Source organism: Gavia stellata, chromosome 4 (assembly GCF_030936135.1).
Source record: "Gavia stellata isolate bGavSte3 chromosome 4, bGavSte3.hap2, whole genome shotgun sequence".
NCBI lineage: Eukaryota > Metazoa > Chordata > Aves > Gaviiformes > Gaviidae > Gavia > Gavia stellata.
This window is the reverse complement of record NC_082597.1, coordinates 56,111,801-56,138,894: the sequence shown is the minus strand read 5'-3', so window position 1 is coordinate 56,138,894 and position 27,094 is coordinate 56,111,801. Positions and strand designations below refer to the sequence as shown.

Below are 27,094 nucleotides of genomic sequence, written 5' to 3'. Positions count from 1 at the left end.
TGAAGCCATGAAGGGTTAAACATCCCCCTCCCTAAACAAGCAGAGATGCTGAAAACGCTGGAGAATTGGGAGGGAAAGGGACAAGAAAAGGCCTGTGCAGTGTGGGTGTGCAAGTGGGGCCCCTCTGGGACATGGAGGGGGGGCTTTCGGTGGTGGCCCCTCTGTCCCCGCAGCCATGCCCCCCAGGCGAGGAGGCTAGCAGGGGCCTGGGTTGGAGCCGGGGGCCTGGGATGGAGCTGGGGGAGGGTGCGCAGGGGGAGATTTTGCGGCGATGTTTAATATTCAGGTCACATGACGATGGCAGCAGGAGCAGCACCAGCATCCCCGCTCTGCTGAAGTAGCCACTGGAGAAGGAGGGGAAGGAGAAGGGGGGAGAAAAGGACACAGGGAAGAAAGAGAGGGGTAAAAGCGGAGATCCTCATAGCTCACAACACCGCGTCAGCATCAGGCTAGAAAAGTGGGGGGAGACCCACCCCCCGGGAGTGGATTCGGAGACAAAGGAAGCTTCATGTTCAAAGGTAGGATGCTCTGGGTTTGGCAGGGCTGGGCGATGCCAGAAGGACGCCGCTGGGGCTTTTTGAGCAGGAACCCTCTGCTGTACCCCCACGCTGCCCAGCGTTGGACATGGGGGAGGAATAACCCCGAAGGGCAGCAGGGGAAATGGGTCTTGGCTTGGTCCTTCCTCTTTTTTTTTCTTTCGGTAGCAGCTGTCTGTCATGAAGGAGAATGAGCGGGGATGGTTGCGGTGCTGATGGGGAGTAGCTGGCGCCAAGGGCTGCTCTGAAAGAAAGAGATAATCCCAGCTGGTCCAGGGCTGGGGAAAGCCCACAAGCTGCTCTGCGACTGGCTTGTCCTTTGCCAGTGACAAGCAGTTGCTGCCGGAGCGGCAGGGACGTCCTGTGCTGCTCCCTGGGCATCTGCGCAGGAGCCAGCGGGTGGGCAGGGAGCCCCGGTACCGGCGGGCGGGCAGGCAGGGGGACAGGCAGCTGCGGTGGCACGAGTACCCTGGTCGAGGGGTGCTCAGCATCCTCTCGCCTTGTGATGCAGCCATGCCACCCAGGCAGCAAGCTGGGGTATGGGGTGAGGACTGCATGGCTGGGGAGTGGCACTGAGGGTACAGCCAGGGCTGAGGCGAGCATCTAACCCTGTGGCAGCTGGGCTGGGAACGTGCCGAGTCCCTTCACCTCCAGCTCCTCCATCTCCAGAGAGGCTTCAGCACATGCTGCCCTAGATTTCACTGCAGCCCCAGCAGAGCCAGGCTTTTGCCCAAGCCCTCTGCAGAGCACTGAGGGGAAGGAAGGTTGCTGCCAGGAAGGCTGCAGCAGCCCAAAGGGCTGGGATGAGTTTCCCTGCCTGACTCGAAATGCCCAGTGATCCTCAGGCCAGGCAAAAAGATCTGGTAAGAAGAATGGCTCTGTTCTGCACTCTGAGGTCAGGCAGTGCATCCAGAACAGCTCAGCCTTTGCCCTGCATAGCTGGGAGAAATGCCCTGGGGTCATCACGGAAACTGATGAGAGAAAGGGATTATTCCATTGGAGAGATGCTCAGTCCAGCACCAGGGAGGCTGTGCTACTGAAGCAGCTGCTTGCTTTCCTTCTTAGCGACCTGGCATCACCCACCGAGAGTCTGCCACTGACAGCTGCCTTCAGGCTCCAAACCCATCCCTCCTCCCCGTTCCATGTCTGCAGGGAGTGGGACCATAGGTCCGGAGCCACGCAGGTGGAAGGGGCTGGGGTGAGATGCGTGTGTGGATCACTGCCTCCAGCTGGAGTGGGACGGCATCATGCTGCACGGGAGGAGAGCTGCAGCGAGGCTGGCCGTGTGTTATGTGGGGGTTAAATAGCCTTTCCTTGCTGGAAGCTGGGTTGTGGTGAGCGACTGTTTGCAGCCCTCCCTCCCTCTTGCCACTCAGACAAAGGACGGGAAGGCAGGGGGAGGGGATCTGGGTTATGTGTATCTGTATCTGGGTTATGGGGACAGAGTAGATGTTAGTCCCCACTACCTGAGCCCCTAAGGGACCTGCAGGGCCACCTCTGTCCCCAGCTAGCTGCTGCGAACATCAGAGGCAGGCGGACATGAAGGATGTCCTGCGGTAGTGGTGTCTGCTGCTGGCCATGTACGCCGGCCTTCCAGGCAGAGGTTTTGGGGTGGATTGGTGGGTGTCAGAGGTGAGAGATAGCTGGCACATCTCTGGGCACTTGTTGCCCTTCTGGCCCTGCCTGCCCCGGCCCCAGACACTGCACCTTTCCTTGCTCCAGAGCCAAGTGGAGCATCTCCTCTGAGCCAGAGATTATCCCCCAGCAACCCAGGCTGGGCCACCTCCCACCAGGAACCAAGCAGCAGAGGTATCACCAGCAACCACCCTCTTAAATCAGCTTCACTTGGCACATAGAACAAAGCAGCAGGGAAAATGCAAACAGTGGATGCAAGTGGTTAACCTTTGCTAACCCTCCATTCATTATCAGCTGTACTGGACGTACTGCCCTACCACGTATTCATTTAAGGGGACAGCTGGAGGGGCTACTGGATGTGCCTAGGATGCATAACGCTACCCCTTGACCAGTCAGTCAGAACACTAATGAGGATTCCTAGCGGCATTAGCATTACTGCACGTAAAACAGAGCCATTCCCAGGAGACCAGGTAGACACGTTTCATGTCTCAAGGTGCCTTTCATAGCTCTGGCCCCAGTTTTGCACACCCTGACCTCCCCAGCGGGCTGTTCCTCAGTTGGATCCTTGGATTCCTCTGTGGAAGTCAAGAGGTGGAAAATCGTGTGCAGAAAGCTGAACCCTTGGGTACCTCTTTGCAAAATGGGGGCTTCCCTTCCAGAGGCTATATGGGATGGCACCCCACACAGAGAGGAAGACAAGTGACCGAGAGGAGAAAGGGAGGTTGTCTACCCCAAGACCTTGAATGTCCAACATCAAACTGCCCAGGGCGACACCACTGATATAAAATCCAGGAAATATTTAAGGAGACTTCTGGAAATCTTTTCTCCTTGTATCAAGGCTTCTTATAGGTGCTCAGGAACCTGCCTCTGAAATATCTGCTCCAGCCACTGCAAGCTCCTGACTCCAGCAGCGAAGCCTGCAAAGGGATGGCCATGTATTGCGATGTCCACAGCAGAGTTAGCAACATTTGCTGGCTCTGGGCAAAGCACCCCTCGGTGAGATTGAGGGATGAGTTACAAACCTCTTAACAAGCCTAGAGGTTGGCTGCCAGCAACTTCCCTCCTTCCTCCTCCCTGTGTAAGAATAAGGAGTTGAAGGAATAAAGGAGAGGGCAACAGACTACCTGAAGACAGGCTACTGCCCGGGCAGCAGAGGGATCACAGCCTGCATGGCCCAGGTCCTGCACCCATCCCATGCAGCTGCTCAGCTGGGCTTTCTCCCCACCTCAAACTGTTCTCTGTCCACCTCCAGGGTTTATTTGCCCCCATTACTGCAGTAGCCAAGTGCCTCACTGGGGCCACAGCCCCCTGCCCCACACCCCCTCATCATTCCCTGTCTCCCTCCCTCTTCTCCTTCTCTCTGGGGTAGGTGGGACCCCAGCAGGGCTGTGGGGGGTGTGCACTGAAGGATGCTGCAGCAGGATGAGGGGCACGGTGCAGCCACGCGACTACAGTACAGGTGGCGTGGGCCAGCCTGGGAGATGATGAGCGAAGGGCAGGGCGCAGGAGAGCCGGCTGGCTTGGCCCTCGTGCTGTGCCAGAAAGATGGGCTTTCCTGGCTGGCAGCAGCTTTGAGAAAGCTGGAAAAAGACAACAGGAGCCTCAGGGGATGCTTTGTCAGCAGGAAAGGCACAGACTAGCTGTGATGGATATAAGAGTGGATTGCAGCTGAGAAGCGCTCTGCTTGGCAGGCCGCCTCCTTCGGCAGCTGCCCAGCAGCATGAGGTGCTCCAAATTGCCAGCCTGGCTCAGTCCAGTGGTCCGTCTTGTGCTCCAGTTCCCCCAGGGTGCTACTCGCTGCTTCAGGAGAGGATGATGATAGCTCAGAGTGCTCCCGCTTGGTAGGGAGGAGCAAGTGGGGGGAGGCATCCTCTGGCACACCTCTCCCCTGCGGGGAAGGTGGCAACCAGGTGGTACAAGATCCTTCGGACGTTACCCACGGTGCTGTGCACAGGTGGCTGTGCTGCCGTCCTCTCACATGGAGGGAAGATCCCTTCTCCCAGTTTAACGCAAAAGACTTCCCAAGCTGTGTAAAAGGAGCTTGTTGGAGGCACCCTTTACCTTGCCAAGGATGGCCCTTCCACAAGGTCTACCCCCAGCATATGATAGTGGGATAGTAAAGCTTATATATAAAATGTAAATTTTTCCCCGTGGAGAGCAGCCTTTTGTGTCTGCACAGGAGCTTTGATGTGGCAATGCTAGGCAGTGTCACCAGCCAGCCATGCAGCCTGTTGCAGCCTAACCTTGTCCTTGAACAAAATCTCTCTGACTTCTCCTCAAACCCTGTCTCTGCCTGACCTGGCTGAGCTATCACGGGGACCCTGGACTGGTGCTGGCAGTGTCCCCAGCTGGGTGACCTCTGAGACATCTTCCTCTCCAAGAGGCATGTGTCACCCACCAAATGGCAGTCGTCTGCCCTGCTGCTCGTGTGCTCCTCTGCAGCCAGTGGGTTCTGCTGAGAAGAGCAAAAAACTCTGCTGAAATGATGGAAAGGGATAATTTAGTGTGAGATATTTGAACTGAAGTGGCATCCAAAACAAGCGGGGTGCTTACCAAGCAAAAACACATGCTATCCCCGTCCTGGGAAAACAACCATTTAATGAGACAAAGAATGGGGGAATCAAGTAATTAGAGTGGGAGAGGCTCTAGTTTGCAGCTGGTTTGTATATGAAAGGTATTTGGTTCCTATCCCCTTCACCTTCCTTTCTAGATTCATCCCTCATGCCTCCCTTCCCCACCGATTACAGCTTTTCTTCCACGCCCTCTCCTCTCCCAACCTCTGGCTTCCTCTCAGCTGGTGGGAGCTGCTCACTAATGAGACAAGAGACAAAGATAAACTGACGAGGCGCGCCCCAAGCAGTGTGTGCCATCAAAGAGCTGGGGAGGCCGGAACGCCTGCAGGAGCTTTCTTTTTGACAGTTTGTTTTACACAGAAGAAGTGAGGAGGGGGAGGCAAAAGGGAAAGGTGCAGATGATTAGTTTATTGATCACGATGATTAGTTTCTTGAGCTTGACAAAAACCATTGATCTACGGGCAGGAGGCAAGTGCGGAGGTTGTGGCCATACTTTGCACTTCCACCAGTGCCTTCCTCTGAGGAGCTCAGCCTGCGCAGCACAGCCAGTAATGCAGCTGCCCCTGGCAGGGGTCAAGCTCGCAAGTCCTCACAGTAAATCCCAAACTCTGTTTCAATGCTGGGACTTGACACATGATAATTTTTGAAAGTCTGTTCCATTGCAAATTTCATGCTAAACTTGGAAGGGCAAAACACTGGTGATCCTGGTGAGAGCTGGGAGACAAAAACGAGGAGACACACACAGAGCCTTGAGCACCTGATCAGGAGGCCAGCCAGCTTCACTGGGTCTGCTCCTGCTGTTTGGAGGTAGCCATCAATACGTTGCATGCTCAACGAGCCCCCCTTCTCCACCTCCTCATCTAGAGTGATACATAGAAGAGTGTTCTGGAAACTCAAGTAGATGTTTCTCCATGAAGAGCTTTACTGCTAAAATCTTGCCATTCAGTCATCCTCAGAAGCCCTTGAAATGGATGCTCAAAGTTGCCCTCAGCCCCTGTCACGGGTCAGCAGGGAGGTCCTCATTACACCTCAATGATGATTTTTCAATCTTTCTCCCCATGCAGGGCCAGTGGAGAGCAAAAACGAAGCAGCCATGTCTGAACTGGTCCCAGAGCCGCGACAAAAACCCGTTGTACCGATGAAACCCATAGGCATTAATGCCAACTTGCTGGGCTACATCGGTATTGACACCATCATTGAGCAGATGCGCAAGAAAACCATGAAGACAGGTTTTGACTTCAACATCATGGTTGTAGGTAGGCAGGGACCAGCTGAGGTACTGGGAACCATGGGCAGGGGCTGACCTATGAGGCCAGGTGGGAGAGCGAGCACTGCAGGGAGGGCATGAGGGAGCAGACAGTGCTTGCTCTGGGGGAAAGGAGAGCCTGCACAACGCAAGGAGACACCTACATCCCCTTCCCCTCCCAGCCTGGCTCCGTCCCCTGTGCCTGCTGTCATCGCCAGGCTGTAGCAGATGTCATGAGCTTCCTCTTTGCAATCCTCAGGTCAGAGCGGACTGGGAAAATCAACATTGGTGAACACCCTCTTCAAATCCCAGGTGAGCCGCAAATCTTCGGGCTGGAACCGGGAGGAGAAGATCCCCAAGACAGTGGAGATCAAAGCCATCGGGCATGGTAAGAGCCAGGCTGTTGGGGTGGAGGCAATACTGATGCTTCAGCACAGTCATGCAGAAGACCCCCATAGTCTATGCAAATAGTTCCTTGGTATTAGGCAGCCCTTTCTCCATGGGAAGCTAAAGCACAAGTACCAGTTTTAGATGGCCTCAGACCCAGCCAAGGCTTTTCTTAAACTGCAATGCCACTGATGCAACAGCCAAAAGTGAGGGGTAGAAAAAGAGTTACAGATATTTCTTCTGCCAAGACATTAGTCTGCATGTGTGGATAAGCCTTGCTGTAAGTCATTCCCACCTGCAGATGCTTAATAATCTATACAAATTGCATTGGCGGGTCCCACCCCAAGCCTGGTAGAGCACATCTCCTCATGGCAAATCATCAGCACAGTTTCTACAGTGGTGCAGAGTAATGAGCATCATCTCAGATTCAGGATGATGCACTGAAGGGGAGGACAAGTTGTGTAAGGTAGGTACTACCTTTGGGCCACAGACTGAGCAAAAATCCATTTTCCTGTGGCAGAGTGGTATAAAGTGGCTTTGGTGCAGAGGTAACTAAAATTTGGGGTCAGAAATGCAAGTGGGGGTCACAACTGTTGAGGCAAGACCCAGCCTGGCCTGGTCATGCTTGCTGGGCAGGGATGAGGGCAGAGTGCTTTTGTTCCCTTGTAGGGCACAGAGACGTGTTTCATGATAGAGCAGGTCCCCAGGGAGGTGTATGATTGTTTGCAATTTCTTCCCCAGTCATTGAAGAAGGTGGTGTCAAAATGAAGCTGACAGTGATTGACACACCGGGATTCGGGGACCAGATCAACAACGAGAACTGGTGAGTATTACATGGTCAAGGCTTTGTGTCTCAGAAAGGGCTGGAGTTAAGATGGTATATGGAGCAACTCTCCTCTACTTGGCCTGGAAAGCATCTGGGAAACTATTGCACTTGGGGGGCTAGTAATGGGGATGTGGAATTGTGAACACCATGGGTCTGTGTGCATGCTCGGGGCTATGCACATATTACATAGTGAGTCCCTATTTCTGTGCGCAGTTACAGAAACTCTTAAACATATCTGATGATGGTGAGATGCTTGTGGTGGATATTTTTTATGCCAGAGCCTGCTTCACTGCTGTCAGAGCTGGGAACACTGTAGGCAGGAATATGAGGAGATTTGTACCTGTCTATTCATCTCTCTCTCCCACCTTAACAGCTGGGAGCCTATTGAGAAATACATCAACGAGCAATATGAAAAATTTTTGAAAGAGGAGGTGAATATTGCAAGGAAGAAACGAATTCCAGACACGCGAGTGCACTGCTGCCTCTACTTCATCTCCCCCACGGGTCACTCGTATGTACATGGTCCCCGATCCTTCCTCAAGCCCTTGGTGCCTCTGTGCCAAATATATACTCTGCACTGCTCTGTCTCGGCCACAGACCCAGGGGTCCTGCCTGTGGGTCTGGCCACTGTTTAGCTTAACTTCCGGTGCTGCAGGGCTTGAAAGGGTCTAGGATAACATGGGCGGGAGAAATGCCACTGTGTTTTTTGGGAGAGGGCAGGATGGATGGGAAGAAGGAGATGAGAGCATGGTGGCAGCAAGCAGGGTACGTACAAGGGAGGTTTCATTGATGCCCTGAGGCTGGGAGAGTCACTAGGATGAAGGGCAAGGAGGGTAAAGTGACCTCTTCCATGTTGTTCCCTCTTGGGCTGCAGCCTGCGGCCTTTGGACCTGGAGTTCATGAAACATCTCAGCAAGGTAGTGAACATCATCCCGGTTATTGCCAAGGCTGACACCATGACCCTGGAGGAGAAGACTGAATTCAAACAAAGAGTGAGTATCTCCTCTCCTGCATGGGATCCTTCCCTGCCCTGGCTTGGAGGTGGGAGAAATGAGCAGTATCCTTCTTCCTGGGATTGCAGCACAGTCCCCAAGGCATGCAGAGTCCAGTGCTAGGCTGGTGGGTAAGTCCTGAAGATGCAGCTGTTTATGACTCTGAGGGCATCTGTTAGAGGGGGAAGAAACGTGTGTATCCCTGTGACATCTCATGATATGCTCTGTCATGGGAACTGCAGAGCCAGACAAGTAACCAGGGTTGGGGAAGAAAGACTCATCAACTGCTGCTGTGTGTCTTCACTTGGCTACATACTTCCCTGGGGACAATCCCTCCAGCCCCTGCCCGCTGAAAGGATGTCCCAGATGTGTTCACCCAGCTGTTCCACCTGCCTTCCCTTCAGGTTTGTGTTGCTTTGTGCTCCAAAATGTCTCTCTGCCCAGGTGCGCAAAGAGCTAGAAGTAAATGGGATCGAGTTTTACCCCCAGAAAGAATTCGATGAGGACTTGGAGGATAAAACGGAGAACGACAAAATCAGGGTAGGAAACATTTTACCATGGGAGGGGAAGGGGGGATGAGGGCTGGTCATATTTAATGAGTGTAAAACAGACACATGTCACTAGAATGTTTTAAGTGCTTCATGGTTCCCGAATGAAAGATGCAGTAGATCTAAGGGATGGTCATTCCTCCTTCCCAGCTTAATTTGTCCCTGTCGTTACTACAGGGTGCTATGAAGGCTGAGTGAGGAAGAACTATGGTTCACCTCTTCTTGCTGAATGCTCTGTTTGGCCACCGTTAAGGATCAAAGAGGCCTGGTGTGTGGCTGATGTCCAGCCTCTGTCCCAAACAACTGCCCTATGAGCCCTCTCATTTGCTGACCAAACTCGACCTGAAAAGAAGTCCAGTTCTTTGCTCCCCCAGCCCCTGTGAGAAGGCTTATCCCATCCTCCCCTCCTCAGAGTGTTAGAAACTGTCTCCTAATTTCCAGCCTGTGTTTGTTCATGGCCAGGTTGTATCCAGGATTATATCTGTGTTCTTGTGCCAACACTGGCTCAAGCAGTTCTCCTACCTAGTGGTCCTCTCTACCACTCAAGGCATTGAGAGAGAACAATATTATCCTTTGCTGACCTTCTGGTCAGCTAAAGGAGACAAGCTCCTTTGGATGAGCTTCCCATTCTTCAGTAGTCCATGCTCCTAGTCACTTTTTTCTGTGCCTGCTCCAGTTTGATTTGATTTGATTTTCTAGCACTGGTGCTGGTACCCTATGCTCTCCCATCTCTTCTGAGATGTGAACTGCTAAGCCCGTGGACCACATGCGCTTTTAAACAATTGCATCACACTGGTAGCTCATGGTGATCTTGTGACTGACTAGCACATGGGGTCCTTCCACTCCTTCAGTAGCTGCTTGTTCATGAGCTCCGAAGTCGTAGCAGAAATTCTTGATGTTATTCCCTAAATGCTGCTCTTTGTGCCTCAAACTTATTTCTTCCCGGATAATAACCCAGTCTGCCTTTGTACTGACAACATCTCTTGGCCTTGTGATGCTAGTGCATTTAATTATCCCACTCATCATTTTTGTGGCTAGACCATTAATGAAAATAGATTGGTCTCCACGGCAGTCCTCAAGAAACTCCAGGGCTCTTGCATTGCAGCCTGACATGTGCCCTTTCAGCAAGTGACTCCCCCAGCTGAGCTGTCACAGCCCAACAGAAATTGCCACCTTCCCCATCTTAATTAATCATTTCCCATTTGGCAATACATCACACATTCTGGAAAAGGCTAGATAGGTTTTGCTTCTTCTCCAAACTGTTACTGGTTTTGAAGAGGGCACCACATTTTCTTCTGCACTTCAGCATCACTGCCCTAGGTTTGGATAGTCTCACACATCAGAAATAAACTACTTTTTAGTGTCCATTTATGTGGTAATTGCAGTCCCTTCCCAGGCCTATGACATCTATAAAGCAGAGTAAATCTATGAACATCGGCACAACCTTATGGATACCAGGGTTTCCTGCACCCTGTGCTCTGGAAATGGGTGGTTTCTCCCTGTGCTTAGAGATATCTGGGTCCCCAATAGCCTCACCTATTGTCCCACTTCCCAGGAAAGCTACATCCATACCCCATTTCTGGCCTCCCTCAGTACAACCATTTCAGCCATTAAACTTGATGAATGTTCATGTGTTTTGTTGGGGAGGATTATTTTGAGTCCACTCCCTCTTCTGGTGAAGAGCTACAAACTTGGTGAGAAATACTCACTGCAGTCGATCCATATAAGCAGCCCTGGGCTGACAGACCCTCTCCTGGTTACACCAAGGTACTTCTTCTCTGGTCATTCCCCTCTTCAGAAATGCTAGAGATGGGAGCAGAAAAGCTCTGCCACCTGCTCCAGAGCCCTTGGCACTGCTGCAAGCTACCCACTAAGCTCAGGGGTGCAAGGACACCCATAAAGCAAGGGCCCAAAATGCTAGGGATAGCACTGACAGGTGAAGAGGCCAGCCAGTGAAGTGTTGCTCTGGAGAACCTCTTCCCTTGGAGAAGGCCTTGTGTTTGGTGAGCTGAGAGGAGGAAAGGTGGATGGGGAACAGTGAAGGTGCTGCTATCTGGAATGGGTTCAATAGGTCTCTCCACATGTCTCTCCCCAGCAGGAAAGCATGCCCTTCGCAGTAGTGGGCAGCGACAAGGAGTACCAAGTGAATGGCAAAAGAGTCCTGGGCAGGAAAACACCTTGGGGAATCATTGAAGGTAAAAAAACCCCTTGCCTCTGGGAACTGAAAGTATCTCTGCAGACCCCAGTAATAGACAAGAGTCCAAGATAACATGTCCCATGGCTACCTTCCCATCCCTTTTGCGATAAACTTTTTGAAACCAAGCAAGAGGAGAATTCTCAAATAGCTCTGCTGGGAGGGAACTGCCATGGTCAATATGGTACCACTACCGCCAACTGGCAGAAGCTGGAGCCACTCCGAACACCATGGTGTGTGAAGCTGAGCTCCTGAGGTTGCTTTGGTTTTCAAATGAAAATTCACATGTGACTGCTTAGCACCTCTTCGCATGTCTCCTCAACGCCTGACAGTGTGGCTTTTAGACAACTGCCTGTCCTTTCTGAAGTATGCAGGCTCTGCCCATCTGGAACATGCCCCATGGCAATGACCTTCCCATGCTCTGTAACCTCAAAGGCATTGTTGAAAAAATCAAACGTAACAATTGCTTGCTTTCTTTTCAGTGGAAAACCTCACTCACTGTGAATTTGCCCTACTTCGAGATTTTGTCATCAGGTAAGGCCATGGTCATGCACCAGTTTGCTCTTGATAAGCAGGGAGTCTTCCTGAGACCCTCTTAGAGTGAAATAGCCCCTACGGAAAGGAAAATAAAGTACATTTCAGGTAGTGAAAGCTTATGTGGGGTAGGGTTGGATTGAGTTAAGGGGTAGATACTCTAGTGCCTCTCTTAGTGGCATGACCACTATGTCAAGTAGATGCCAGTTTTCATGTATGAGCTAGGTGCCTGGAGAAAAGCAGGGTACTACCACCCCCCTTATATCCCATTAAGGATATTAAGTTGCAACAACTTCTATTTGTTGCTGACAACATGGCTGGGCTGGAGTCAGTGAGAAAGAGGCCACTGCCACATCCTAGACCATATGTCCTACCAGGTTGAGGGATGTGCTGGAACATATGACCTGGAAGTGAAAAGCTCCATATTTCATTCAGCTTTCATTGTCCTGTCTTCTTTGTACTCTGTTTCATGAAGTTGCCTCAGCACAACTGATATCTGCCCCAAATTCCATAGAAGAGCTGCAGATCCAGGGTCACCTCTGTTCCCTGTAAATATTATAATATTTGTAAACAACACCAAAAATAAGAAAATAAGGGAAACACACTTCAAAGCCAGAGCCCTGTGGCTCATTCCACCTGTGGGTATGGTGGTATTGAGACACTTGGCCAGGTACAATGCTTTGACATCACCGTACTGCCTTCTTTTTGTTCTGCGATACCTTCTGCAGCAGACGTGCTTTCTCTAAGTCTTCCAGTAAAAGCATCCTAACCAAGTGATCATCACAAAGCATGTAGCAATCCAAGCCCACAGGCTTTCTATGGAGGTTAGGGACAACGCTCACAGCAGTGTTCTGCAGGTTATGGTCTGCAGTGGACCTGATACACCCTCCTGGTGCTTCCTTGTCTCACCACTGCTTCAGATGAGATAAGCCCAAGTCTGCTCTGACACACCACAACGGCCAGTAGCTGTCCCACTGGCAGAGGTGTGAGAGGGGCAGGACACTGGCAAGCACAGCCAGGGATTTCAGCCCATATCCTGCATCCTGCATATGCATTCTTGAATGCTGATGCTCCAGCTCTCAGTTGTGTATGACGGCACCCATGCCATCCATGCAGAAAGAGTGGTACGCTCATTAGCCAGACTGACTGAAGAAATCTTCCATTTTTCTTGGGGAATAAAATGATCACCAGAAGATTAATACTGACTGCGCTGATATTGGTTATTGTATCCTCTTTCCAACTCCATCTTCACTTTGCCCCCTGCAGGACCCACCTTCAGGACCTAAAAGAAGTGACCCACAACATCCACTATGAGACCTACAGGGCCAAGCGGCTGAATGACAACGGAGGATTGCCCCCCATGACTGTTGAGACAGAGGAAAACCATGAAAGTAACCTGTGAATGACACACACCCCCACCCCCCCCCCCCGCTGTCACCCGGTGTCTCTGGATACGACAACCCACCCCTCCTACCCTTGACTCTATCATGGGCCTGTCTCTGAAGCATGTGGTGCATCCTCTGTGAGAGGATGTGAGTGTGAGAGTGTGTGTGTGTGTGTGCGCGCGTGTGCCTACCTATGTGCCGGAGAGGGACCAAAGGCATCTCCCCCGTCCTTCCCACAGTGTCCTCATTGTCGTTTTGTTTTTTGCACAGCAGATTGTCTGTCATCTTCCTTTCTTTCATTTCTGTGTCCCAGCTGTGTGTCTTGCCTGAGGGAAATAGGGATGGGGAGGAGGATTTCTAGGGGCAGGAGGGCTTCAGAGGTGGGAAGAGTGGGGCATGCTGTGGTCCTGTTTTTATCACTTGGAGACATTTTATCCCCATTTCTTGTTGTGACTTCCCAAGGGAAAATGGCAGCTTGGAAGTGGATAGATGGGAGAAGTGATGGACTGACATGTTTTTGCGATTCAGGGGAAGTGACTGGTGGGAGGAGACAGAATTAGTTCTTAGGCTGTAGCATCTATTTGAGAACCATCAAAGTACTTGGGGAAAATAGCCATATTTTCCAAAAGAAGCATAACCCAGAGGAAAAGAATGTGTTCCTGCTGCAGAGGGTGCATTTGCCCTGCCCAATGCTAAGATCAAAAGCCATGCCTGTGTCACAGGCTTTTGATGCTAAGCAGATCAGACCAAGCTGACCTGAGGTCACCCCACCTCTTCCCCCATTGCAGCGGTCTCCACCAGCACTGAGCAGGTCCTGGCCAAACTTTCCACCACAACATGGTCCCTCTGCTGTGGGAGCGCAGGGAAGAGAGTGCCATGGGGGATCCCTGCCGGGAGCTCCCCCAGGGACAGCCCTGCTCCGCACAGGAGGAGTGCAGAGAGTTGTGGATTGAGAAGCACTGGGCCAGAGTGTCTCCCTTGGTGTCCACTGATGGTGGGAACACAAGAGATACCTCATCCTCACTGAAATGGCTGCATTTGCTACTCCAGCAGTCTCAGTTTGTGCTGCTCCTCCGCCCTCCTACTGCCCTCCCAGCTTCCATGACCTCCTCTCCTGTGCTTTTGTCCTAATTCCCTTTTAGCCTTCCATAGGTTTCTTCCTTCCTTTCTTTATCATCTCACTTTCTCTGCTCTCAACTATTTCTCCCTCTCCTTCATTTCTCCAAGTACTTGAATCTTTCTCTTCTCCAGGCTGTTTCCTCCCTCTCCCTCTCCCAAGCTCTCACACCTCCTCATCAATGTGCTTTTGTGTTCTGTTAAGAAGCTGTCATTTTACCTTCCCCTGGAGGGGATGGGGAGGGAAGGTAAAGACCCAGGAGGAGAAAGAGGCACAGCTTTACTGAAGACTATATGCTTGTGTCTAGCTGGTGTCAGCTCTTCTGGATGTCCCTGAGCCAGGTGGAAAGCATCAGGGCTGGCTGGGCAGAAAGGAGGAGGAGAGAAAATCACAGATGTCCCAAGTTTGGCAGTGTCTGCCTGTCACCTAGTATGGCACATGACTGGCAGGGGTTGTCACCTCCAGGAGAACAGCTGGTTGCACTTAAAATGCACGTGCAGAATGCCATGGCATAGGATGGCAGCGCTGCGAGTAAGGGGAAGTGTGATGGGTTTGGGATGGGGGTTGGAAATGCTAGCGCAGGAGGGAGGAAGAGGTCCCAGCGAGGGAACAGCAGAGGACGACTCAAGCCAGGACTGAGGTTGGTTGACAGAGCTGTGCAGGGGCCAGAGCTGGGAATAAGGTGCTCCAAGCCTCAGCAAAACTGTCTAAGAGTATATGTCCGTCTTGGTGCTTTCTGTGGTGCTGTCACTGCAAAGCAAAGGTCTCTTTACTCTCACTCCCACATGTCCGCACAAATCAGCCATTCTCAGCACCGCTAGGACGTGAGGGTCATACCACTCCTTCACAGTCCTTTCACCACCCATGTTCACGGCTCCCGGTGTTCCTGTATACAGCATGTGCATATAGCCTTGCACCTGCCTTCCTACTTGCACCAGGCCTCCTCATCACCAGTGCCAGCAGCCGTACCATGGACCCTGCAGAAACCATCCTGCCATGCTGCCACCCATCCTGCCACCCACACTGGCCATCCACAGCCCAACACAGGGTCAAAGTCTCCTCCCAGCTTGTCTCCACCAGCCGGCCAGGCATGGAGGTGTCCCCAGCATCACTGGCTGCCAGAAGCATCTTCTCAGCCTACTCTGATGTGGCTGCTCCTGCCTAGCCTCTTAATCAAACCCAATGCAATAGGAAAGACTCCCCCAGGGCTCCTCTTCTTCACTGCACTGAAGCATGAAGCCATGCTCCATCGTCTGTAGCAGGAGCGTGCAGAGATGTTCCCTGCACTTGCTTGCACTGGCCATGTGACTGCTCTAGAGGAACTCTCTTGCCTCTGAGCTGCATCACCCTGGGCTGCAATATGGTCATTTCTACGACTTCTGGGCCCAGACAAGGGTTATGGCAGAGAGCCAACACTGCTCTGCTTAACGAAAGCAAAGCAGACCCCACGCAACAGAAGAGAGAGATTTTCCTTTGCCTGTAATGTGGATTGCAAGGACAAGGCTGTGTGTTTTGCCCTATAGGTTTAGGAATTTTTGGTTTTTTGTAACAAGGTGGTTTTTAAGCTCTGCTCTGTAATTTCCTGTGGGATCATGGACTACTTCTAAAGGATCCATAAAAGCTTGCTGAGAAAAGCAAGCTCAGGTATTCTTCACTGCCATCCACTCATGCAAATATCCTACCAGTATCTGCATATCTACCAGAAAGTCTACAAATGGCAAATATAAAAAATTTCCCATGTTGCATGACAGCAGGAGATACCATTGGGAAAAAAGTCTCTGCTGATGGATAAGCTTGGAAAAGCCTGAACGGATCCTAGCTTTCATGTGCCACCAGCTGAGTCCTAGAATGACCAGAGCAAGTCAGGTGTTCGCCTCAGAGATATCCCTTGGACGATATCATAGGCAGGTAGGGTCTAAATTTTACATCAGAGGTACCCACTCAGGGCGTTCAGAGACTCACAAACTCTTCACCACATAAGACATTCACCAGAAAAATTTTGCAATGCATGGTAAATCCCAAAGGTTTGGTTTTGGGTGTTTTTTTTTTTTATGATGGACAAATTCCATTCAGGCTAAGACGGTAATGAACATCACAGCAGGCATGGTTATGCTGTGAGCAGAGAGAGCAAGAAGAGCTACATGTAGGCACTAGTATTTGTGGTTAGTTACAAGTTCATTACGGTTCACTATGGTTTGTAAGCAGGCGTCCTGGGGGAAAAGCTGCCCAAGACATGCTGTCAGCACCTCTCCCACCCCAGCAGAGGTCTCCAAAGTGGTGCTGCGAGGGTTACGCTAACAGAGGACGGGAAAAAACCGCGCTTCAGCCAGACACCGGATCGGGGGGTTTAGGGAAAGCGCCTTCCGCGGCTGCCTCAGGCCCCAGCGGGAGCCGGGAGCCGGGAGCTGGCCGCAGGCCGCCGATGCCGCCGCCAGGCCGGGAGAGGAGGGGCCGGGCCGCGGCCCTCTCCAGCGGCCGCCGACGGGTCTTGGGCAAACCGGACGCCGGCGCTGCCTCACGGCCCAGCACGGGGAAGACGCGGCGTCCGGGGCGGGCCGGGCAGTGCCGCCAGCTGTAGCGCCCCCTCCGCCGGCAGCCATTAAAGGAGTGTCGCCTGACAACCGCCGTCGCCTCATTTCCGCCTCGCGGTCGCCGCCTGCTGGGAGGTGTCACGGGGGACGGGGCGTCTCCGGGACAGAGCGTCATCTGGTGCGTGGCGTCGCGGGGTGAGCGGGGGCTGATGTCACAGGGGCGGGGCGGGGCCGGGACAGCGCGGGGTGCAAGATGGCGCTGAACAGGAGCCATTCGCAGGAGGGTGGTGTCGTCATCCCCAATGCCGAGAGGTACGGGTGGGCGGCTGCGGGGCCGTGGGGGCCGGGTTAGGGGGGGTCCTCCTCACCTCACCCCCTGTCCTCGCAGCCGGGTCGGGGGCCGGCGGGGCCCGCTGGTGGGAGGCAGCTCGGCCCCGCTGGGGCAGCGCCCCGTCCCCTCCCAGCCCCGGCCTGGGGGCTGTGTTACTGAGGCCCTCCCTGGCAGCGTGGGAACGGGCGGGGGCAGGCAGCCGGCAGCAGGCCTGGCTGGAGCCGGCAGAGCTGCCCCGTCTTCACTGCTGAAGCTCGGCGGTCCTTAGTGCCGCTCCAGTGCGCGTCCTGGGTGAGGAGTGAGCTGCCGTCGCCAGTAAGAGACACGGGGCTGGCTTTTTTTATGTCAAGCAATTAGTTAGCGATGGCAGAGACCGCTTAAGGTAGGAGTCTTAGTCACTTGAATTCCAAGTAAGGAAAACTTGGAATCGTCATCAGAGGCGAGGCCTGAGGGGAGCAGGTCTCCTCCTGGGCACAGGAGGAGTGCCTCCCCTCCTGAGGGCACAGCCAGCTGCTCGACGCCTGCTCTTGCCCCGAGTGGGGATTGACAGACCAGCTTGATGGGCTTGGGCTTCTCTTTGCTTGTGTTTGGGTGCTCCCAGCGTCTTGGCTTTGGCTGGAGAAGTCCTAGAAGCCAGAGGCCCAGTAAAGAATGGTTGAGTTGTTTTGGGGCTGGTAAACAACAGGAAAAATACGCTCAAAAAATACGCTCCAAATAATGTTGAGTTCATAACTGACTGCTAATACTTCAGTCAGGGAAGTCCTTTGACACATAGAGCTTTTGCTGGTTTAAAGGAGATCTCTCTATCTTTGATCTCAATCCATTCTTTGACGTGCTGCTTAGTCACAGGTGGGTGCAGCGTGGCTCCGTGGGGCGCACGGCCCTCCTGTGACAGCCCTGGATGGGCATGCAGGTGCAAACCAGTTCAGTAGCCTCATTATGCTCAGTGGTGATGGCTGCATGTTATTTGCTTGTGTGAGTAGCTGGGAAGGAGTAAACATTACAGTGACTACGTAGAAATTCTTCCCAATGAGACAAGCTGACATGAAATGCTGCTACAGGACATGGTTGAGGAAGTGTTCTGGTAAGATCCAACCTGTCAAGGAGCTGGCTTTATTTAGCTTATAAGAAATGTTTCTCCTTTGCATCTTGGAAATGGAAAGAGCTCTGCTGCCTCATCAGTCTGTCCCAGCCAGTCTGAGAATCTGCATCTAGCTTAACAATGAAATAGTGTCCCAATAGAATTTCTTGGTCAGGTTGGGTTTTTTTCTCATTAAAGCTAGCCATTTTAATGTCTTCCCCCTTGGATAGCTGCATTTTTCAGATAAATCTATACTGATATGTTTTCTCTTCCCTAAAGAGCACACGACCTGTCAGGGCTTTTGGTGGTTTTCCCATATGGTGGCCCTGCTGATTCCTCCCTTCCCCCAATAATTTTGCAATTTCCTGACTTGATCTGACTTCTGCAGTGTGCTGATCAGAATACAAAGGGATTACTTTAGATCTGGCCTCTTCAGGCTTATGTTGGGTTAGGGTTTTGTGGTTTTTTTTCCATGCTGTTGAACCGTAAAACACCTCGGATTCCTCTGCCACTGTAACACACTGCAAGCTTGTCACCGCCAAGGCTCTGTTATTTATTCTGCAAATTTTCTTAACTAGGTGGTATGTTTAGGATCTGCCCTGTAGATTCACTGACGTGCTTTCCCAAGTTGACTCTTTAATTTTTCCTGAAAATAAATTTAATTTTTCAGGCACCTCCATACCCCAGTCCTGCAGTATTCACAGTTCTCATCTGGCTTTGTGTCGTTAGCAAAGTTCGCTAATGTTCCCATGGATATCCAACAATAATAACCTTATTGCTGACATTACTGGTTCCTCATTTTGTACCTTAGCATGGTGCTGTTTATTACAAATATTTACTTAAATCATGGGAAGCAGGGTCAGCAGTGAGGGTATTAGTGAAGCAACTTCCTCAGTTTGCACAGAGGGTGAGGTGTTACAGCAGTGCTATTTTCCTGTGCGGTGGCCAGTCCTGGGTTTGAGCATGGACTTGGAGAGAGAGGCTGGCTCTGAGATGATACCTTGGCTTCATGGGGGTGGTTTCAGACACCTCAGCCCTTTCTGTGCCCTGACCTTTGGGCTGAGGCTCTTCTCATGTGGAGAGAGGAATTCCTCAGCCTGATGGTTTTGGAGACAGAAACAGTCATTTAAAGCTTATCTCTGTGGAGGAGGAGCAGGGGTTGTCACAGGTGAGAGGATGAATTCTTCCACTCTGCATAAATCATCCCTCTCAGTTCAAAGGAAAAACGGTAGGGCCCACGTCAGAACTGAGTCTTTTGGGACAATATTCGGAGTGTCTGGTGCGCTATCCCCCTCCCTGTGTGATGGGGGTGTGTGTCAGAGCTGTTGCTGAGTTTGTCTCTCCGATTTGTCTGATTTCCTCCCGTAGTGTTCTCAAACAGTGTAAAGATGTGGAGCTCTCCTTCAGTGACATGACAGGCAAACCTGAAGCTTTCAAAGGCACCAAGAAAGGGATGCTGTATCTCACCCCTTACCGGGTAAGTCTGATGCCAGCAGGGCTTCTTCTTTCTCAAGGGATCTTGTAGTCTTTAGACCAGAAACCTAGTTGGTGATAGAAGAAGTGACTTTTGTTATGGGATGAACCACTGAGAGGACTAGGTGGGAGAAGGGAAGGCAGGAAATCCCAATTGCCTACAAAGGCACGTGCAGTCCTGGAAATCACTGTCTAGAGGAAATATTTCATATAATGTGTCAGTCAATATTTCTTGGAAAACTGTCGTAGTCTGTCCTTAAAAAGCAGAGCAATAAAACTCTGTAAATGTGCATGTGTGTTTTAAGTGGTATATTATTTTGCAACATACATGCTTCAGGTGAGTGAGCTGTGTGCCACCAAATCTGTTTGGGATCCCGCAGTATTAAAGCTGTGAAATAACACAGGGTGTACTGATACTAGGAGTTAAGTTATCCTCTTTTTGGATGCTGCTACAACTAGAGCTCCATGACTGCGCTTTATATCCAATTTATATCCAATTCAGGTAATTCAGAGGCATTCCCTTCTATCTTGCAGATGATCTTTGTGTCAAAGGGCAAGGATCCTATGCTGTCTTTCATGATGCCCTTTTATTTGGTGAAAGGATGCTCAATTGAGCAGCCTGTTTTCTCTGCCAATTACATCAAAGGACAGATTCAGGCCGAGGCAGGAGGTATGTGCCCATGCTTTGTAGACTGTACTCTTCCCAAGTGTCAGAAGTCCTTTTCTGCTGAACATCAGATAGGTCGCTTATGTGCACAGGAAAGATGGACAGAATAGCTGTGGCAGTATAGCTAGCATGTCCATGCTGAGGTGACTTGTGTCTTCTGAACTTTAAGGCACTGCTTCGGTGTTACTTTCGGCCCCCAAAGCTAGTAACTGACTTTCACAGGATGACTTCTGTTTAATCCTGTAACTTCTGTCTTGCCGTGTATGTCATGTTTACTTGGTTTTTGCATGTGCTTGTATTCTCCTGTCTTTGACCTGGAAGGGTGGGTAAGTGACCAAGTCACCAGTCATCGGTATTGATAGACAGAATTAGCAACCACATTTGTTTTCTGGAGGTCAGTAGCCACTTACCAACTTGGGTACTTTTGTGTGCATCTAGGATGCTGCTGTATATCATTATTCAGCTTAGTTCCCAATTTGATGGTGAAACTGTGGTAAGACTTACAGTCACAGTCATGAGCCAAACACGGGGAATTGCAGAAGATAAACAGAGATTAAAAACAAGGCTTCTGGTTCAAATTTCTTCCCTCTTCAGCCCTGGAATTAGTTTATGTGCATTTTGGTGGCATCTGGAGAGCTTATGCTTTTGCTTTCTGTTCGTAACAATGTTTTAAAGTGACTGAGTCCCCTGGGGATTGTGGACCAGCCCACTTTCTCGGGCTGAAATCATACTAGGAGAGTGGTTTTAAAGAGGTGAATCTCCATGGGGATGACTTTATCCATGGTGGATTGTTATATTTCTATACTTTATTTCTACTTTGTCCCCAAGAGACTATCTCTACTTTTACTAACTTCATTGTTAGACAAGGAAGATAAATCTTTCTTTTATTTAAATGACTTTTTTCTCTAAAAACACCAAAAAACGAAAGCAGACACCAAAAAAGCCCCTACAAAACAAAGCACTCATCCTTATCTTGCAATATCATTGCCTACTTGAATTTTTTCTGAAAAATTGCTATTATACCTAAGCATTTGTAATCTGTCTGAGCTTCTGTGGGTCAAAGAGATTAAAAATGTTGCATTTGATTTAAATCCTAGCTTGAGTTGCAGATCCTGTTCCGTAGTACACTGAGGTCAGCAATAAAACTTCATTGGAGGGCTTTCAGTTAAAATCCTCAGTGAATTAAGTGTTCTTTCTTTACACTGTGTTCATTATTAGGTTCTACTAAACCTTTCAGGAAAGAACAAAACAACCTAGTATCTAGAGTAGGCTGCTTCTACATAACTAGACTGGGGATCATCTTTTAAAGGGTAAAGAAATAAATTCCCGATTGTCTTGAGATGCTATTTTGGGGGACATCTGATAGCAACACCATGATGCTTTCCCCCGGCAATAGGACGCAAAATAGTTTTGAAATAAAGAAGAAAAAAAAATAATTGGAGTATTAAGTGTTTTGCTGTCTTGACTGCTACTGAGGAGGTTAATAGTCTGTTTCAATTCTAATTCTCTCTCTCCTAGGTGGCTGGGAAGGGCAGGGGACGTTTAAACTGACTTTCAATAGTGGAGGAGCCATTGAGTTTGGACAGCTGATGTTCAAAGCTGCCTCTAATGGTAAGGGATCTTCAGAGCCTGCAGTTCCCCCATGGTTGGCTGAGCTAGTTAGAGAATAGTGCTCTTTTTGAACTTCATGGGAAGAAGCGTACCCTATGCACTCTTCCACAGCAATGTGTTTTTTCTCTTTCCAGAGGAACTTTTGTTTTCCCTTTCAATCCTTTTTCTTTATTTCATCTTAGTGCTTTGTACAATCAGAATATTCTGGGGTTTGCGCTTCTGAGGTGGACCACCTTTTCCTACAGAACCTTATTCCTCCTGGAATAAAGTTGAAATATGTGATGGTGAAAAATTGGTCCACTTAACTTCTCCCATCTTACTCCATTATTAATAGAACTGAGCTGAGGGTAGGTAGCGTGCACATTTGGAGAGTGGAAAAGTAATTTTTAAAAAATAACTTTTATTTAAAACTTTCAAATGGGGGGAAAATCTACATTTTTTTCTGATAAGAAAGTTTTTTTTCTTTAAATAAAGAAATTTGCATTTAAAAATCTACATTTTTTTTCTGATAAGAAAGTTTTAAAAAAAGGAAAACCCACCCTACTGATACTTGCTTTAGAATGGTCTTTTCTTCCAGCAGTGGGAGCTCTGTGATGGGACTGGTACTTGATAGCTAGTATTTTTGCAGCTGGTTTCCTTTAGCACCCTGTGAACTTGCAGCGAGGAGACTAATGCTTTTCAAGTGCAGTACTATGCCAGGACTGTATAGTGAATTTAGATGAATGGAAATGGTGCTGCATGAACAGGACTATTTTCCTTTTATTCTATATATTTAGTTGTAACAAAAGGATGTCTGGCATACTAAACATGTGCTCCTTAGCTTCCAGTGGCGTTCCTCTCCAGAACCCTGGCTATGGCTATACACCTGTTCCTGGAGGGTATGCACCTGCCCCGCCTGCTCCGGGGGGTTATTCACCTGCGCCAGGGGGCTATGCTGCTCCTCCACCACCAAATGGACCATATCCTTATACACCACCTTCGATGAATGCCTATGGACCTGCTCCACAGCCCATGGGATATCCATATGCCCAGACTCCAGGTTTGGAAGTTGTGTAATGATGACTGGCAGGGTGTGTTTGGTGTTGGTTATACAGAAATCACAATGGTACAGTGAGGGTTACTGTAGTTTTGTCTCCATCAAGGATCCTTGTCTCTACAAAAATCTGTCGCATGCTGTTGGTCACACTTGTGAGTCTCTGTAGTTGCAGCTGCATGGGGGGTGAAAATGTGGTTTGTAAATTGTGCTGCTGCTTGGCAGAGAGTTGTTGCCTGCTGGCATGATGGGCATTAGCAAAATGTTAAATCCCTGCTGCCTGCATCCCTGCCAAGCCTGTGGAGCTTCCCTCACCGGTGCTCTTGTCCAGAGCTAATGTGCTGCTGGGCCTGTGAGCTCTCTTCCCCTCTGTTCCATTGCCATGGTCCAAAGCATCAATCCAGTGTCATCTTTTTCAGGTATTTATCCACCACTTCCAAACATGAACCCCATGTATGTGCCATCTCCTCCCCCCTACTCCGGGCCACCTCCTGGAGGACCCTCAGCCCCCTCAGCTCCCCCAGCCTGGGTGGGCCCAGGGATGCCAGGTAAATGGGACTGGGGGGCTGCCAGGGCCTGGATGCAAAAGGGTGCTTGGGGGCTTGGGCTGTGGGTGGTGGTGTGTACACAGCGTGGGGTGGAGAAGCTGCTGTTGTTGCAGGAGCTCAAAGTCATCTTGATCTATTATTTTAGATAACAGAGTGTGGGGGGAGCTGCTTCTGCACTGCACAGCTTGTGGTCAGCTCTAGCCAGCTTGCAGCTTTCCTGAACTGCTCTGAATTTAAACCCAGCTTGCTGCAGTTGCTGTCGGCTCTTTGGACCTTTGTTGCCTCCTCAAAAGAGCTATGGCTAGGGAAAAGGCTCTGGGGCTTGTGCCACTGCCTAGGGCATCTAAGGTGGCTTTTCTTTCCTTTCTAGGGAGCAGTAAGGCCATGGAAGCTGCTTCCAGTGCATATTACAACCCTGCCAACCCACACAATGTGTACATGCCCATGGTGAGTACTGTGCCTGTGACCTGCGTGTGCCTGCTCCCTCTTCTGTCCCTAGTAGAGACAGCGGTTTGCTTTCCTCGCAAAGTCTAGCGTACATTCATATTGAACATGCACAGAAAGTATGCATTTTCCTGGGAGGGAGGCATGGATGTTGGTCCCATGAAGAAGGCTTGTTAAATCCTCAATCAGGAAAGGAGGAGGACCTTAAGATTCATCCAGTAACAGCCATTTGGTACTTGTCTTACTCTTAAAGGCATAACAAATTTGCATGGGTGCAGAGAACACACAGAGCTCTCTGCTTCTGTTGGGCCTGAAAGTAGGGAGAGTGAAAGAGCAGGTCGCTTAAGAATGAGAGCATGTGGGTTTCTCTTTCATTTTTTTCTGGGCTGCGTGGAGATGGGGAGGTCTCTTACTGTTCAGTCAGTGGCAGCCGGTAGGTGGGCTGTAGCCTACATCTGGTATGTAACAGCCAGTCTGCCTGTGCCCTTTGCTGCCTCCCGTAGCTCTGTGGTGGGCTGGAGACCAATAGAGCAGCAAAGCTGGCCCTCAGCCCAGGGTCTTGCTATCTACTGGGTCAGAGCTATGAACACAAACAGAGACAAAGCCCTGCAAGTGAAGGGAGGATGGGGATTAAAACAGAGTAAATGGTCTGTTCTTTGCAACAGACAATTTGTTACGTGTTTTTGAGGGGACCTTCACTAGAAACACTATGGGAGGCAGCATATATCCTGGAGCATAACTGATACTAGAGAGGAATGGTGTGATGAAATGACAGTTTAAAACACAGCACCAGCTCTGGCTGTAGCTTACTGAGAAACAGTTGTTTCTTGTAAGCCAGGCTTGGGAACGCCTGGGAAGAGCTCGTGATAAAATGAGCAGGGTTGTTGACTCTACTGTCTCCTTCCAGGATCAGCCACCTCCTTATGCACCTCCTGAGGATAAGAAGAACAACTAACAGAAGGAAATTGCAACCAGCCTCCCACACTCTCTCTCCCTGAAGACAACTTGGCTGTTACTACCCCTCGGGTTAGCGTATTTCTAGGTCTTTTTGTGTATATACAATATATGTAGTGCTGGGCAGCTGAGCACCTGCCCTCCTTAAACATTAAGTCAGTGGCAATACAAGGCGGAACAACAGCACTTTCCTGTTTATTTGCTTTATCTCATGGGGTCGAAGCACTAACTTTTTGCCCTGCCATTGGCTTGAGGAGAGAGATGGACTTCTTAAACCACCAGCAGACCACATCACTAATCTAGGACTAAAATATGAAGGCTCTGGGCTCTTGGAGTAAAACTACTTGGAATGCAAAACCTTTGACTTCTGAAGCACCATCCAAGGGGAAGGGTATAGAGAGCCACGAGGTTCCTTGCATAGACCCTTGGGTGCCCCAGAAAGGTATTAAATTTCCTTAAATTCTGGCACAGCTCAATGTGAGATGGGACTCTGGAAATCCTGTGTCGTGCTGGAAGCATGTGTTTCATGTCCTGGACTAACAGTCATGGCGTGATGAACTTGGGAAGTGCATCCTAAGAGACACTGAAGCAATTGGCTGCGTGAGAGGGAAGGGGATGGGCCCCAGTCAGCCTGCCTTTGTAGACATTGAATAGAAAAGCAAACAAAGGTGTGCTGCAGGGCGGTGAGCTGATACTGGCAGGCGTGGGAATCAGTCTTCCTTTCCCTCTCCTAGAAGCAGGTCCCATATTGGTGCAATGATCCTGTGTCAAGCAGCCGTTCTTCAAGCATAATGGAGTCAAGTGCTGCACAGGAGGCTGCTTGCCTTGGAGCAAAATACGTTATGTTAGGAAGATGACCTGGCACCAGCCTTGTCAGGAGACAGGCCCTGCAGCCCTGCCTCCCTCTGCTCAGCAAGCTTGTGCTGTGTGCTAGCTTGACAGGGGAAAACTGGCCTTCATCTCTTCCTTGGGCTGCTGCAGCCCGGGCTTGTATGCCCACATCTGAGCAGCATGGGCAGGGTGGTGCTGTAATACGTGAGTTGGGCTGCTTAGGGATGCAGTGCCCTCTCTCAGCTGGGAACTGCTGTCTGGTGCAGATGTTACTAATGCTCAGCTCTCTCGCAGAGACTGTGGCTGCTCAGCCGCAACTTTTCCTTCTTCTTTAGGACATAGTGCCACTAAACCTGCTCTGAGGAGAGTCTTTCTAGTCTGGTGGAGACCATTGTGATCCTTTATATATGGGGTGATTGTACTTCTTCCTACCTTCACAGTGAAGGGGAAGGAGTGTTTTCCCTCTTGCTTCCCTGTGTGCCACGGCTCTCCTGTAAGTCAGGCTTGCAAGACTTGCAGGTGTGAGTTCCTAAAGCAGCTGTGCATGGAGGGGAGGAAGTAAATTTCCTTATCTATAAACACCTTTTAAGTCTGAGTTAGAGATATTCTAATAACTCTGTATTTAAAAAAATCAACCATGAATGTTTGTAACTTTGGAATTGCACTTTAATACAGGAGTGTTGATACCTTTAGCTGCCTCTTCACTGTTGTGTGTGTTGACCTTCGTTCCTGCCTACTGCACAGAAGGCTGGCACAAATGACAACCACTGGTGGTGTCCTCTGGGGTGGGCTGCAGGCCAGTCCTCTTCTCTCCTGGTGCATGGTTAAGTTGGATCTGGACTCAAGTAACTGGGGGGAGAGAAGGTGGGGCTCATCCTCTTGCTGCCTGGGGAGGGTGGAAGTCTGGTTTCTGCCTTTACGCTCGCTCAGATATCTAGAACTGGCATGTGTTCACATCTTCAGGGCAGGTACAACACTGTGTTAGCAGGGGCAGTGTCACCACCCTGCCACTCACTGAAGCTGTATTAGCACCTCTCCTATGTACATTTACTGCCTAGCTTTAGGCAGTAGGAAGGCCTGTCTTTAAAAGGAACTCTTCTCTACCTGTTTTTTTTCTAGTAAGGGAAAAACAAATAAATGGTAAAGGAAAATAGCACTTAACTGGGGACTGTAAAATCTGACTTTCCCCTTGTGCCAAGAAAAGCTGCTGCTCTGCTGAACATGGTGTAACTACTAGAAAGCAGTTTTCTACTCTGCATCAGTCTAGCCTCTGACAGGAAACCAGTTCTATTCCTTAGCATAGTTGTTCCTGTTTTGAGGTATGACCCTGTAGTCCTACACTAACCAAGTAGATACAGCTAGCAACACTGAATAAACATGAAACAGAGCGCCTGTGACCTGCTTCCCTTTTATTTCAATTAATTTGTCTCAATCACTCCCCAAGAACAAAGCCAGCTCCTGTACACAAACATGAAGTGCACTCCTCCTTTCCTGTTAGTACTACAAGCATCATGTTCAGTATCTTGCTGCTGCTCTCAGAGAAAGTTTCTGGAAGTGGCCAGAATCAGCCATTTGGTCCTGCAGGAACCAGGGTGGGTGCCCAACGCTCCTTCGTCA

General features: G+C 50.2%; 2 protein-coding genes across 2 annotated transcripts; both read left to right on the top strand.

The window, feature by feature from the left end:
- The first annotated feature begins 508 nt into the window (after positions 1 to 508).
- SEPTIN3 (septin 3) lies at positions 509 to 12,873 on the top strand. The gene is made up of 10 exons (XM_009821065.2): positions 509 to 518; positions 5,809 to 6,000; positions 6,250 to 6,378; positions 7,119 to 7,200; positions 7,577 to 7,714; positions 8,078 to 8,195; positions 8,640 to 8,735; positions 10,839 to 10,938; positions 11,420 to 11,471; positions 12,738 to 12,873. The coding sequence occupies exons 1-10, from the start codon at positions 509 to 511 to the stop codon at positions 12,871 to 12,873; spliced, it is 1,053 nt and encodes a 350-aa protein (XP_009819367.1).
- Positions 12,874 to 16,757: 3,884 nt separating this feature from the next.
- Positions 16,758 to 26,455, top strand: WBP2NL (WBP2 N-terminal like). The gene is made up of 8 exons (XM_059816479.1): positions 16,758 to 16,816; positions 19,285 to 19,393; positions 19,924 to 20,059; positions 21,575 to 21,667; positions 22,488 to 22,706; positions 23,120 to 23,248; positions 23,619 to 23,695; positions 24,600 to 26,455. Exons 1-8 carry the CDS (start codon positions 16,758 to 16,760, stop codon positions 24,645 to 24,647), a joined length of 870 nt encoding a protein of 289 aa, XP_059672462.1. The 3' UTR covers positions 24,648 to 26,455.
- The last annotated feature ends 639 nt before the right edge of the window (positions 26,456 to 27,094 follow it).